Below are 13,744 nucleotides of genomic sequence, written 5' to 3' on the forward strand. Positions count from 1 at the left end.
GGATAATGTATTTGAATACAAGACAACCTTTAACCTGGAAGGAGTTTGATCTGATTGATTTCCCTGCAACAGTGCCTCATTCGACTTTAAAAAAGCGGATAAGATTAAAGATGATAAACATTCCTCAGTGTGTTTGCTCTTTAAAGTCAATACAACATGTTCTCCATTGAGAAAGAGTAAAAGAACAAATCAATGGAAAGATATTTTAGTTTGTATTGCAACATATTTGCCTAGAGTCTAGACCTACATCAGTGTGGCTTCTTAACCTCAACATAAATTAATATCCCTACTTTATGAGAGAGGAGACAGTTAGAGAGTTCAGTTCATTTTACGGTATTGGCATTTTAAAGCACAACAACATTAGGTTTGCACCTCCTGGCCCAGTGCTAAATAAGAGCAACATATTGAAGGAATTAAAAAAAAATGTTTAAAGATTGGTTCCTGCTTCCGTGCAAAGAAGTTTAGTTTAGTTAATGGTCCAAAATATAAAATATATATATATATATGGTAGGCTATAGTTTGCATTCATCTGAGTACTACATCTGAATCATGTAGGACGTACACATCTGATGAAGGTCAAGTCAAAGTAATGCCACAAAACAAAGAAACAAGTAAATGTTAAAGCAATCAGTTGGGTGTCCTTTTTTAAAATTTGGTAAACATTTGATCAGCAATCAATCAAACAAGTAAATCAGTCATTGTTAAACAGATCATTCGCAGATCACCCTTGTTAAAGCCCCTCCCTTGGTTTCTCCCTCTGTGACTTCTAAATGTTTTTTTGGTTTTAAATCATAAGTTAGTGTTTGTATTCCCCTTTCGTTCCCCTCTTTACTACCTCTCAGGGGAATGTAGGGATGTTTTTTTATAGGCCTCACTGAGCTCTCCACCAAACTGTGTGCTCTAATCCTTACTTTCTGTTTCCCCTCCCCCACTCTCTCTTGTATGTTCACAGCCCTTACCTTACCTGGCTGTGTGTTTGCTTCAGACACACCCTGCTACTGCATATCAACCAATCGCTGCTTCAAGACACAGACACCAAGGAGGTATACTTCCTGTGTTTCGCGAGAGAAGAATGGAGCAGGAGAGAGTTATGTACTATATGTGCCAGGGGGGTCCACAAAAGAGACCACATCGACAGTAGAAGGGAGGGGAAATAACTAAAGCAGTGGAGAGACTTTAAGTTGATTTATTAGAGATCTTTCTGTTCAGCTGCAACCACTGAGAGGACAAGACAGAGAGAAGGAGGAGGGGAAAGATAAGTGTCAATCTGTTCAGACTTGTTTGGGAATTTGAGGAAGGAGGGGAGAGACAGCGAGGCAGCAAGAGGGAAAAGTAAGGAGAGCTCAGGCGTAAACATTAAGTGTTTCACAAGAGTCAAAGTATTGAGATACAAATATAGTTTTGATTAGTTTGAGCACATTTGTATCGTCAACTAAACAATGTGAGGTGTCATTTATTGTGTGTTGTGCAATCCCATGCATTTGAGCTGAACTGGACCCAGTGGGGAGACCTCAGATCTCCCCAGGATACTACATTCAGGTGAGTGGCTTTATCATGGATTTTATATTGACACTTCTTCTTTAATTTGCTCCTGTTTTGAGCACAGTTAGAGTAAGGTCCAGCTTAGTTGTGGTTTACATGTTACATGCCGTGCCTATGTGTCACAGGCCTTCACTTTCTGAAAGACTTCTCTTGGTATGCTGTGCTTTGCAAGTCTGTGCTGCATTCTTTGAGAACTGTAAGAGAGTGCCACTTTTTTTTTTTCTGGAAATACTGTTCTACTGTAAAAGTATAACTCTGCCATATTTATTGTATTTGACTAAATAACGTAAAAGAACACAGCTTCATTGTGGCAGCTATCAGCATGTGTCAAATGGCGCAGTAATGAACATTTCGTTTTTAAGAGTACTTGTACTCAATTCTGTGACATTACCTATACATTTGTAGACCATGTTGCTTATTTGACTTGCATTCCATTGATCTGTCTATACCTGAAGTTATCTAACTCTCAAAGGTCGAAATCTTTTTATTTAGTTTCGACAATCAATAAGCAGTGTTTGTCATATAGTAATGGTAAACATAATAAGCCAATGCAAATGAGCGATTGGTCTGTGCTGATTGTATGTACAAAAGGAAAAATAAAAAACAAAACAAGAAAAACACAGACAAACAATAACAACGACTAAAGTAATCCCCTATCCCCTATCACTGCCAGTGATCCTTATACACACAAATATATGCCAGACATATTGTTGGATGAGTATATATGCATGTAAAACAAATGCATATACACACATGCATATACACACATGCAACCTACACATACACATTTTCTGTATACATACACATATATACATACATACAGTATACACATGCTGCACTTAAGCTAAACCAATAACAGAATGATTTACAGAGTTTAGAATGCATTTATAAAAGGTCGATTTCTTAATTGATGATGTGGACTGTTGCTGTCTTTTAGGTCCTCCAAATCATAAAATGGGAACTAAAAGGCCCAGCTGCACGCCCTTTGACACTTTAACTAAACTCAACACATCTGAACGCAAGCTTCAGCCAGGTGGAAAAATCTCCCGCGATCCAAGTCCAAGGCCAGCAATGACTGCCCAGTCGGAGAGAGAGAGAGACAGAGACAGCAACCGGGAGGAAGATAGGAGGAGGGAGCGAGAGGCCGAGAAAATGAGGGACAAAACGAGATACAAAGATATGGATCCACGAGATAAATACTCTGAAAGAGACCGAGCTCCTGCACCAAGGCCAAGAGAGGGAGAAAGAGAGAGGACCGAAAGAGTGAGGAGGCAGGAAGACGACGGAAGCAAAAATGGGAGGCCCCTGTCAAATTTAGAGAAGGAGAGTTTGAGAGAACTAGACAGGGGGACGAAGAAAGGCGACACATTTCCCCGGATGAGAAAAAGCAGTCCAGGTCGCGGAAGAGGAATGGCACCCACCGTGGAGTTGGACAAAGAGAGGGAGGAAAGAAGACGGAGAGATGGGCCGAGAAGAGTAGAGCCAGATGACCGGGAGAGAGAAAGAGAAAGGACACAGCAGAGAGAGAGGTACAGGGAGAGGGAAAGAGATGATATCCGAAGCAGGGGAAAGGCAGAGGGAACAAACACTTTAGGAAGACCCGTCGAAGATGATAGATCACGAAAGATGAAAAGATATCCGGAGCCTGATGTCGTTTTTCAAGACAGGAGAAGAGAAGGGGGTAATTCACGGGACAGAAGAGAGAGGGATGCTGCTAGAAAAAGGGATAAGCTGGAGCCTAACACAGGAGAGAGGGAGGTCAGGGTGCATTCTGCACACAGGAGAAGAGAGAGAGAAATGCCCTCTGATAGGGGAGAGGGAAGGAGGGACACTAGGAGTGAAGGAGACAGTGATGAGAGAGAGCGAAAGAAGGAGAGAGTTAGGATCAAAGACAGGCAGGAGTTGACATATCAACACAGCAGAAGTGAGGGGGACAACAACGGGAAGAAACAGGGGGATAGAGATCAAGACAGGCAAGGATCCAAGGAAGAGGACAGGCAGAGATACATGGACAGAGAAGCGGATGGAACCAGGAGGAAGGGAGGGGAAAAAGATAGAGAGAGATACAGAGAGGCTGACAGGAGAGTGGAGAGGGAGGGAGACAGAGGGAAAGAAAGTGTGAGAGACTTGAAGGATGACAGGAGAGAGGAGGACAGATACAGAGATCGTGGCAGGGAAACAAAGGAAAGAGAGGCTGACCCGAGACGGGATGATGCGACAAGCAGTAGAAGTAGATCCCAGAACGAGACGGCCCCTAGGGTGCCTCCACGAGCCCAGAGCAGCGGGGAGTGGAGCAGCGACATGGACAGTGATATGAGAAAGAGGAGAGGCAGAGACAGTTATGAGGAGTCAGGGAAAGAGAGTGACAGAGACACAGAAGACCAAAGACATACAGGTGCTGGAAGAAGTCAAAGCAGGCAAACAAGAAGTGAGAGACAAGAGAAAGACAGGGGAGATATGACGGGGCAAAGAAGGCTGTGGTTAGAGCCAGAGAAGGACAAGAATAGGAAGGACGAGTTAGAAGACAGGCAAAGGGGGAAAGAGAGGAGGAGATATGAAGATGGACATTTCGAGTCACAGGCTGAAAGAGAGGGACGGCGAGTAAAAGAGGAACCATGTGAGAAATACTTGCCCGAAAGCAGTAATAGAGGAAGGAATGAAGGGAGCAGTAGGAACAGGGGGGACACGGGGAGTGAGGGTGTTAGTGTAGATGGAGAGGACGTGGGTGAAGTCTGGAGAGAAAGAGATAAGAGGGGGATGTCTGACAGTGATGGAGGGATAGAGGGAAGACAGCGGAGAGACGCAGAAGGAGAGAGCGTGACAGATAACACAGGGGACAGTGACAGAGAGGAAGAGGGGGGGAGAAATGACAGAGCCCAAAAAGATAGTGAGACGGGGTGGAGCGGAGAGAGAGACAGAATACAGTCAGGAGAGGACGGCTTTGTGACCTTGTCCAGCGGAGGAGACGACGAGGATGAGAGAGAGGAAGACGAAGAAGAGGAGTTTGAGGACTGTCGGGAATTCTTGGAAAGTTCACATGATGCCATCCAGATGCGTGAGGGGGGAGATAAGAAGGGATGGACAGTGGGAGAGGAGGAGGGGGTGGATGAAGACGAGGAGAAGAAGAAGAAGAAGCAAAAGTATGTCTTCTGTGTGATTGGGCAAACTTTGCCCAGGTCAAACACCAGCAAGATGTCCCCGTCACAAGATGATCACATGGCAGGGGACGAAAGACACAACCCAAATATGGAGAGTCGCAATGAGGCCACACAGGATGATGACTTGCATCCGAGTAGAAATGATGAAAAAACAGTCATCAACAACCAGCAAGCAAAGAGGAAGAGTGAGTGTGACGTGCCAGGGGAGGAAACGCCGGCCTCAGAAGACACAACCGAAGTGAATGTCAGATACAGAGAGACTGGAGGGGAAACAAAGAGCAAAGGAGAGCACCCATACGCAGAAATAGGGACCGTTAAAAAAGACTCGCAGACTGAAAAACTCCTACAAGAGTGGAGAAGCAAAAATAAAGGGGGAGTGGAAGAAGAGCAGGAGCTAGATTTGCAGGTGCCCAGTAATCCCTATGGTAATGTTGCTTCTCAGGTGAATCTTGAACAAATTCAACCCATCTTGGAAGGGATTAACACCGGAGCAATGAGTCCAGAAGAGGTGGAGGCCATTCGCATCCGAATGAGCGGAGCATGGAGCATGTCCGAGGAACCCAAGCGTCATTCCCAGGCCCCCCATCTTAAATGGGCTAAAAATGTGTTGTGGGAGATCCTGGGACACTCGGAGGAACATACCATTGATGAAGCAGGACAACAAGGGGTCAACCAGCCGGAGGCAGACAACAAGAACATGGAACAACAGGAGGAGGTTGGACAAGGGACCGCACGTGTGCCTGTTATCCAGTTGAGTACGGACGAACAGCACTCGGAGACAGAGCAGGAGGAGGAAGGGCCGTCGGAGGAGTTGAGAGGTATGGGGCAAGACCAAGCCGACATGCATGCTGACCAGTTCACAAATATTCATGGTGACTTAACGGCATACACTCATGGTGACACATTGTCAGACAAAGAAGGGAAGGTGGATCCCAGTATGGACATAGTAACTGAGCCATCTGATCACATTCAGTTAGAAAAGGCAGCAGTAGAGGTGATCATTAGCGAAGAGGCAGGGGATGACGTTATTACAGATGATATGGAAAGCAGAGATAAGGAGGAGATGATGTATTTAACTGTGAGCAACACGCTGTACAAGCCTAACAGCTGCCCTATTCTTAATTATGATAGTGAATCTGACCTCCTGGATATCTCCAGAGAGGGGGAAGACGGAAAGGGGGAAATTAGGGAAAGTGAAGAAGAAAGGCAGGGAGAGGAAACTGAGGAGAGGGTTACTGTAGAGGAGGTGGGAGAGGAAGGTGAGGGGGATAATGGAGAGGGAGAGGCGGTGGCAAAGACCAAGAAAGTAGGGGGGGCTGGGCTGAGCAGCAGCAGTTTTCTGGCTTTGGGTCCCGAGGCTCGATTGAGACGAAGGGGAATCCGTAAAACCACTGAAAGAAGAGATGACGAGAATGGAAGGGATCGCAGAACCAGAATTTTCTCTACAACAGGTAAAGACAGAAGATGGAGGAGGGAGACAAATTCTCTTTTTGTCATCATTCACCATTTAAAAAAAAATCATCCAATTTCAATCGAAATACTTCAGGCTAGACAGAGAATCTTTTAAATGTTGTAGAGACTTGTTTTTTCCTCCTGACTTTGATGGGAGACTTTAATCTAGTCATTTCCGTCTAAGAGTTTCCTGCAACACTTTGTCGTCACACTAAACAACCCCACATCTAATGTAGACATCTGCTAAAAGACAACATCAGTGCACTGATCTGGTCTCATTACATTACATGAAACTGGGAACTGCGTCACAGTGTTGTGGTTAGAGTTCAGGTAGTGGGCGGAGATAAGTGGAGGTGGAGAGGGAGGGAAATAAGAAGCATGAGCTATAAGGCTGGAGTTGATTCTGCTTTGAGACATAACACGAGAAGCTCGATTTATGGGAACAAACTAATCTTATTCTATAGCTTATTGAAGCACGGATACTAACTGAACTAATTATTTATTTAATTTATTACCTTTTTTTCTTATTAATTCATCCAAATTGTCCTTGTAGTTCGTGGTAAATGAATCGGAGCATAGTCAATGAGTATGCTGTTGTATAACGTTTCGACAAATGGATACTTTTTTATTCCAGATGATGAGGATGATCGAAGCAAAAGCTGGGGAGAAATAGAGCTGAGGTAAGTAAAACAATCACACACACACACACACACACACACACACACACACACACACACTCTGTGTTAAGCTACAGTAGTGCACAAGATGTGTTCAATTGTTTTAATTTGGATTAAGTGTCCCTGATATTAAAAACTTAGAGTCACAATGATATATTTAAATTATGTCAATTTTATGTATTTATTTAAACAAGGAGCATGCATATCTGTCACTTCTTTCCACCAGTCTTCATGATAATAACTTATCATTATTTTCTTTGCACTGTAGAAATGTTTTGGACACAATCGACAGACGGAAAAGGAATTCAAAGATTTTCAGTGAGTATCTTTTAAATGTTTTCTTCAATCAGGTCATGCTGCTTAAAATATAATAATTGTCTGCCTTGGACCTCAAACACACACATTGTGTTTCTTAACTGCTATCTCATAAATGTGCTGTGCTGTTTTCTCAATTAGCCTTATTTATTATTTATCACAAACTTACATTTTTAGACTGATTATTAGAAAAGGTCACGGCAAATTGACGTGTCTTCAGATGTTATCTCTTCTGGCTGATGTGGTTGGGAAAAAGCATGACGCAGTTGAGCATTTCCCTTCAGTTGGTGTGATTCATCTCCGTCTGTGAATGCAGGCTCACAAACTGTTTATCTCTTACCCTGAACATGTTGCCTTGGAACGAAAATGAAATTCAAAAATCAAAGGAAACCAGTTTTCTGTTGACACCATTTCATAATTAGTTTTTTTTCTAAAATGGCAGTTTGTCGCTTAGCCTATGATTCATATTTATTGCGATACATGGGGCAGGAGGGTGTGCGTACGTGCTGTTTATAAATGTGTGTCTGTGCAAGCCAGGGACAGGTTTCTGCAAGTATTAGTAGCTCTTCACTTGAAGCGAAAACAGCTGCTGCTGCAAATTTACTGCAAAGTACGTGTAAAAGGAATGTTGAATGCAAACAGCTTCTCTTGGCTAAAGCATTTATCTTCTTTCCTTTTCTTCCATTTTGTTCTCTGTCTATCTCTGTTGTGCCCTCTTCTCTTCTGCTTTTTTCTCTGTCTCACATCCTCTCTTTCTCCCAGATGCGGCCCAGTTATACCAGCAGTACAACGAGGCGGCCCAGAACATTGAGATCCAGCGCCAGGCTCGCTCCGATGGCGTCCCTCCTCCCTCCCCCCCTCCTGCCCGCAGACCCCTTCCTCCCCTACCTTCTGTCCCGCATCCCCACTCCTTGTCCCACTCAAACTCCATCACCAGTGTCCAAAGCTTGCCTCTCCCTGAGCCCCCGAAGAGTGAAGGCAGGCCTTCCTCCCCTCGTCTCTCCGTCTCTCTCTCTCAGTCGTCGTCTCAGTCGGCCTCTCTGTGGAGGGAGCTGCCGGGCGTCAGGAACAGCGTTGAGCTGGTGGAGCTCACAGATGACGAGAGACGACTACAGGAGGTAACGAATCTTACTCTGCATTTGAAAGTTTAGTCACTATTTTGTGGCAGAACGTTTCCTTGTAAGAAGGGTTTTGCCCTACATTTTTATTGAGAAGGACATCGTGCCAGTAACTTCAGGCAGTGCTTTTCATTCCAGCTAAGACATGCATTTGTGTTTCTTTGGAAAGAGACTGGATCAAGGTTCCCACCTCAAGGAAATCAGTCAGAACGCTTCAGGCAATTATCAATAATAAGAACACCCACACGAGACTTTCAATATATGGCACCTTTTAACAAAGGAAAAGCAAAACCAGGATACTCATAAGAAAATACATCAGAAAGCAAGGCCAAGAGCAGGACAAAACTTGTTACAAATAAATACAAATTAAAAAAGAAGTGATTTAGGCAAAGTCACTGATTTTGCAAGCCTTCTTTCTCCAGGCAGGTCGTTCCAAAGCATTTAATTTAATATAGTTCATTATCTTCACTTTACCAACAGTTTTTCTTCCTTCTTCCTTAAAGGTGGGATAGGTAAGTTTGAGAAACCGGCTCGAGATACACTTTTTGTTATATTCCATGGAATGCTCTTAACATCCCGATAGCAATGAATATCTTAAGTGCTTTGACAAAAAATCCATAAAAAAATGTCATCTGTGGAAGCCGTAGTACTGTAAAAAGTACGACCAATCATTTTAGCCGGGCCGGCTAAAGTAACTGGATGTCCTACCTGCCTGTCAGCCTTCCATCTGTGCACAAACTTATCTCGTGCCCTCATTGGTCATGTGCACGTTCGTGTGTGTTGGAGGAGGGGCTCTGTAAGGAAGTAGCAGATTTCTTCCGGCTGTGTATTTTCAAAATCTAGCGATCTCGAGCTGGTTTCTCCAAAATTACCTACCCCACCTTTAATCTGTAAAGGATTTTGATTAGATTGTATCTTTTGATCAGAGCAGCTACATGTGTAGCAAAAAATCAGGTTAAAAATCTGTGTCAATGTTCTGTTTCATTTGCTGCAAAATTACTGGCACAACTTTTTTCTTAAAATTCAGTAGAATCCTCCCTGATTTTCTTTCATCTCATGACCTTGAATTAATCAGTTCTAGTTTTAAAGACTCATGAGCTCACTTGTAATTTTCGTTTACAAGGTACCAAGCAATTTAGGGTGTCCTTTCGTTTCAGCAGCTTCCTGATGTCTGTTGTATTTCATTTTAACTTCTGGGAAATGACACTACTCTGCCATTCTCTTTTATCAACCAACCTCTCATACTACAAAATTCACGTGAAATATTCGTACTTGCATCATTTCAGAATATCCCTCACAGTGATCCACTTTATTTTTGGCAGATGAGTGTCTTACTCATGAATGTGCCAGTGTGTTTCTCTGGCATTATGGTTGTTTTCCTCTGTCTGGGCTTGAACTCTTCTTCTCATTGCGAAACCTACCTCCCTACTTAGTCACATCCTTGTCAAAATGCCCCAGCCTTCAGAGAACTGACACTGCTTATTAGCGATATGATTTACCTAGTCGGCTCTTACTCAACGCTTTGATCTTTTTTTTTATTTATTTCCCTTCTAGGTGAGATTTGAAGTGGTGACCTCGGAGGCCTCATACTGCCGGAGTTTGGACATTGTTGTTGAACATTTTGTCAAGTCCAAACAGTTAGGGACGCTGTTAGCCTCTCAGGATAGGAACTGGCTCTTCTCCCGGCTCGCTGATGTTCGGGCCATCAGCCACAGGTCAGAAATGTTTAACATTATTTATAGTTCTGTATCTGAATATTATCAAAACTACTTGTGTTGTGCAGGTACGATTTTACAAATATGTTGAAGAAATTAACTCATGATTTGTGTCTGTCTTTTAGTTTTTTATCAAAGCTGGAGGAGCGTGTTGAATCTGATACCTTTCTCTTCACCGTGTGTGATATCATCGCATGGCACTGTCAGCGCTTCAAATTGGTTTATGTGCCCTACCTCACCAACCAGTCCTATCAGGACGCCACCTACCAGAGACTCATGTAAGACACTCAGTCAAGCGTTTGTGTTCAGCTACAGGCTGTAGGGTTTGTATCTGTCTAGACATTCAATTTTACTTTTTCTTTCAGGGAGGAGAATCCAGGGTTCAGACGGATAGTGGAGAAATTAGAGAGGAGTCCTGTTTGCCAGAGACTTCCTCTTCGTTCCTTCCTCGTCCTCCCCTTCCAGAGGATCATAAGAATTAGGCTGCTGGTCCAGGTGTGTATGTGTGATTGTGAGTTTGTGTGTGTGTGCGTGTGCGTGTGTATGTGTGTGAGAGAATTTCTCTAACAGCAATGTTGATGGTTCACAACATGTTCAATCCTGTATGTGACTTTAACACACGCACATTGTTTTTCCACAGAACATTGTGAAGAGAACAACTCCTGGTACTGCAGAGGCAACACAGGCCATCAAAGCTTTGAAACTTCTGGAGAAGGTACATAAATATACCTATTCTGTGCACATGTTACATTTTATCCTGGATATCTTGAACTGCCTTGTGACAAAACTCTGCCTCTTTCATATATCTCTTCCTTAGCTGATTCAAGAGAGTAACGACAGCATCACTCAGATGAAAAGCATTGAGTCTCTGGTCTCTCTCAGTGCTAAAGTGGGCTTTGAGTGCAGGGTAAGTCACATTGTGATTAACATGCTGTTAATCATGTTTGCAAATGACTGATTTCATGTTTTTCAATCATTTCAAAACTCTTTTCGTATCAAATAATTTATTTCACCCAACATTTCAAGCAATACAAATGTAATTTCCTTGAGTTTTTTGTATTTTTTTATGGAATATAAAAATTATCTCACAAAATGATCGTATGTCAAGGCTCACTTACTAGCTTTCAACTGCACCATGGTCTTCATCAGTGGATGGAGTTAACTTATTTCTCATCGAAAAAGCTCAATTGAAATCAACAGTCATGGTTTGATGTAGGACAATTAAACAACTGACTACAAGGAGCTTGAGTTATAATACTTCCTATTTGTTTGTGTGGTTACAGACTCTTCCTCTGATCAGTCAGTCTCGGAGGATGGTGCGTGAAGGTCTGGTCACTGAGCTGATGGATTTCTCTCTAAAAGAAACGGAGAGGAATATTTATGTGCACCTATTCAATGACTATTTGCTGATTTCCCTTCAAAAAGAGTGAGTCAACAATTCTGTAAGGGTTAAATAGGTCATTTACCATTTGTTACATCCTGTTTCCTGCATATCCGCAGACTTTTATCATTTCTTCAATCTTATCGCAGTCAGTCCTTCCGCCATCTAATTTCTCTTTTGTGTTTTCTGCTTCCAGAGGGGGAAGGTTCACAGTTATAGACCACTCTCCCGTATCTGACCTGCGTGCTGAGAACTGTCGTGTCAAACTGCACACCCTCCAGAAGAACCTGTTCCGGCTGCACATGACAAACAGAGCCCTTCTGGTGCGGACAGACAAAGAGTAAGAGACTAAAACAGTGGCAGGGAATGTCTACATATCAGTCCTCATGTCATCAAGTTAACATAAACATGGAAGAAGACTCACCCATCTTTGCTTTTTCTACCTTCAGGAGTGATAAGCTACGTTGGATATCAGCTCTCTCCCGGCCTCATCCTGAAATAGACTTTTCTGCTGCAGAAGGTGAAGCTATGCTACTTGGTTTAGAAATTGCAAAGCTCACTGTTTTTCAAAAGCTCTGTCTTAAATTCCTTCCTACCTCATTCCCTGATTAAAAACACTCAATGTGATACTCTGAGACTTGTAAATTTAGATTACAAACACTTGAAACTCATAATAATGTAGCATCCTCAGCAGTGAGTGCGTTGTCACATGAAAATAAACTAACTGTAGATTTTTGTTAGTATTTTTTTAGCAAAAACATTGACATTGTTTTGAATTTTAACTAATTTAAACCTACATTCAGAGACTGAATCAAAATGGCAGACAGTATGTATTTATATAATTTGGGAATAACATGATACCATGAAAATCTATGTGCTAATAACAAATAAATATAACACTAGAGTGGGGGAAATGTCAGTGCAGCGCAATCTTTGCAGGCCCAGTTGTTGATTGTAGGTCTGACTTCTCTCCTCTTGTGTCCATACAGATTTTACACAGATGCAGTGTATCCGGGCTATTGTTGGCCATCAGCCTGATGAGCTTTCGTTGGAAAAAGCGGACATCATTCTAGTGCATCAACAAAGCAGTGACCGTAAGACTATTTCACTATCTAACTTCCCCCATCATTCCCTTAAAAACGGTTCACTCGTGCAATATATGCAGCCTGGTATTATTAGAGAATAGACAATAATTAACTTTTTGTTGGATCCTTTTTTCCTTCCAGATTGGGTAGAGGGGACCAGACTGTCCGATCGGCATCGTGGATGGGTTCCAGATTCACATTTGGAAACCATAACCAACTCTAATATCCAGCAACGCAACCTTTCAGATGCCATCAAACTGACAACAGCCACAGCTGCCGTTTGAACAGGACACTCGGACTGGACAAGGGGACGTCCTGGAATAAATCGCAAAGGAGAGGACTTTGAGTAGCTGGAAATTATTATGGACACTCAGTGCTACTGATGGGCTTTTCTGCCATTGTATTTTTTCTCTAAAGTGCAGCAACTGAACAGTTGTAGAATGCATCTCAATATCATTTTGGGTCTCATTTGATTTACTCAGCGGAACAAGATATTGACTTCAATGCACATGCTGAGGCCTGCCTGAAAGACATTTAGCACATTGTAACTGTATTGACTTTTATCTACAGTACAGTACCAACAAGTGTGTGCGGCAATAAATCAATAGACTGGTGTTTTAAGAGAAAATGCTTAAAAAAGGATATCACCTTTTTTTTAAAGAGAAAAAAAGTTTGCTGTGTTTGAAAAATCTATTATTATTTGTGTATATTGAAGAGAACAAAGAGTTGAGTGTATGTTGCATTTCTGTTAAGAAAGTTGGCCTCTGCATGAAGGTGACCTAGCAGAAATCATGCAAAAATGTATTAGACGATTCATAGATGTACAGATCTTACACGGTGAGGACATTTCATAATAATTCATATTGGAGGAATAAAATCACGTTTGGAAAAGTACATGCTTTAATAAGAGAGCTGTGGATTATTGTCTTCATCATGAAACTAGTTGTTTTGGACAAAGCTGGTAGGCTACACATTTTACACCAGCAGCATTGTTGCACGTTCACAAGAAACCTTGTTCTGGATTAACTTGATTCCTGGCATATGTTTGCCCCTTGGCTAAAATGCAGAGAACAGTCTGAACTAGCTGTTTACAGAAGAAAGAACAGTACAGATAATGCACGTAGCCGGCCGCCTGGCTGGGGCGTGACCACTACGTCGGCCTGGCCCATTTTCAAGGGTTTGCTTTTGCTTATTTCTGCCGTCAGTTAGAAAACGGGACTACAGTAGTCATCCAATAAACGCACTGCAATCCTACCGTTGCCGTCCTCTAAACGGACACTCCCACTGTCAATCAACGCACT

The 13,744-nt window shown here is 42.6% G+C and overlaps 1 protein-coding gene across 2 annotated transcripts; it reads left to right on the plus strand.

The window, feature by feature from the left end:
• Positions 1–1,058: 1,058 nt before the first annotated feature.
• arhgef5 (Rho guanine nucleotide exchange factor (GEF) 5) lies at positions 1,059–13,337 on the plus strand. 2 transcript variants are annotated; one of them, XM_034127440.1, is made up of 15 exons: positions 1,059–1,539; positions 2,480–6,151; positions 6,787–6,832; positions 7,098–7,147; positions 7,907–8,262; positions 9,817–9,977; positions 10,103–10,255; positions 10,343–10,472; positions 10,618–10,692; positions 10,795–10,884; positions 11,261–11,403; positions 11,555–11,698; positions 11,808–11,878; positions 12,348–12,452; positions 12,585–13,337. In XM_034127440.1, the coding sequence occupies exons 2-15, from the start codon at positions 2,497–2,499 to the stop codon at positions 12,725–12,727; spliced, it is 5,322 nt and encodes a 1,773-aa protein (XP_033983331.1). In that variant the 5' UTR covers positions 1,059–1,539; positions 2,480–2,496; the 3' UTR covers positions 12,728–13,337. The 2 variants fall into 2 exon arrangements, with proteins under 2 accessions (XP_033983331.1, XP_033983332.1); XM_034127441.1 differs by having other exon boundaries at positions 1,060–1,539; positions 2,480–5,518.
• Positions 13,338–13,744: the final 407 nt, after the last annotated feature.

The sequence above is a fragment of the Trematomus bernacchii genome, unplaced genomic scaffold, assembly GCF_902827165.1.
Source record: "Trematomus bernacchii unplaced genomic scaffold, fTreBer1.1, whole genome shotgun sequence".
Classification (NCBI taxonomy): Eukaryota; Metazoa; Chordata; class Actinopteri; order Perciformes; family Nototheniidae; genus Trematomus; species Trematomus bernacchii.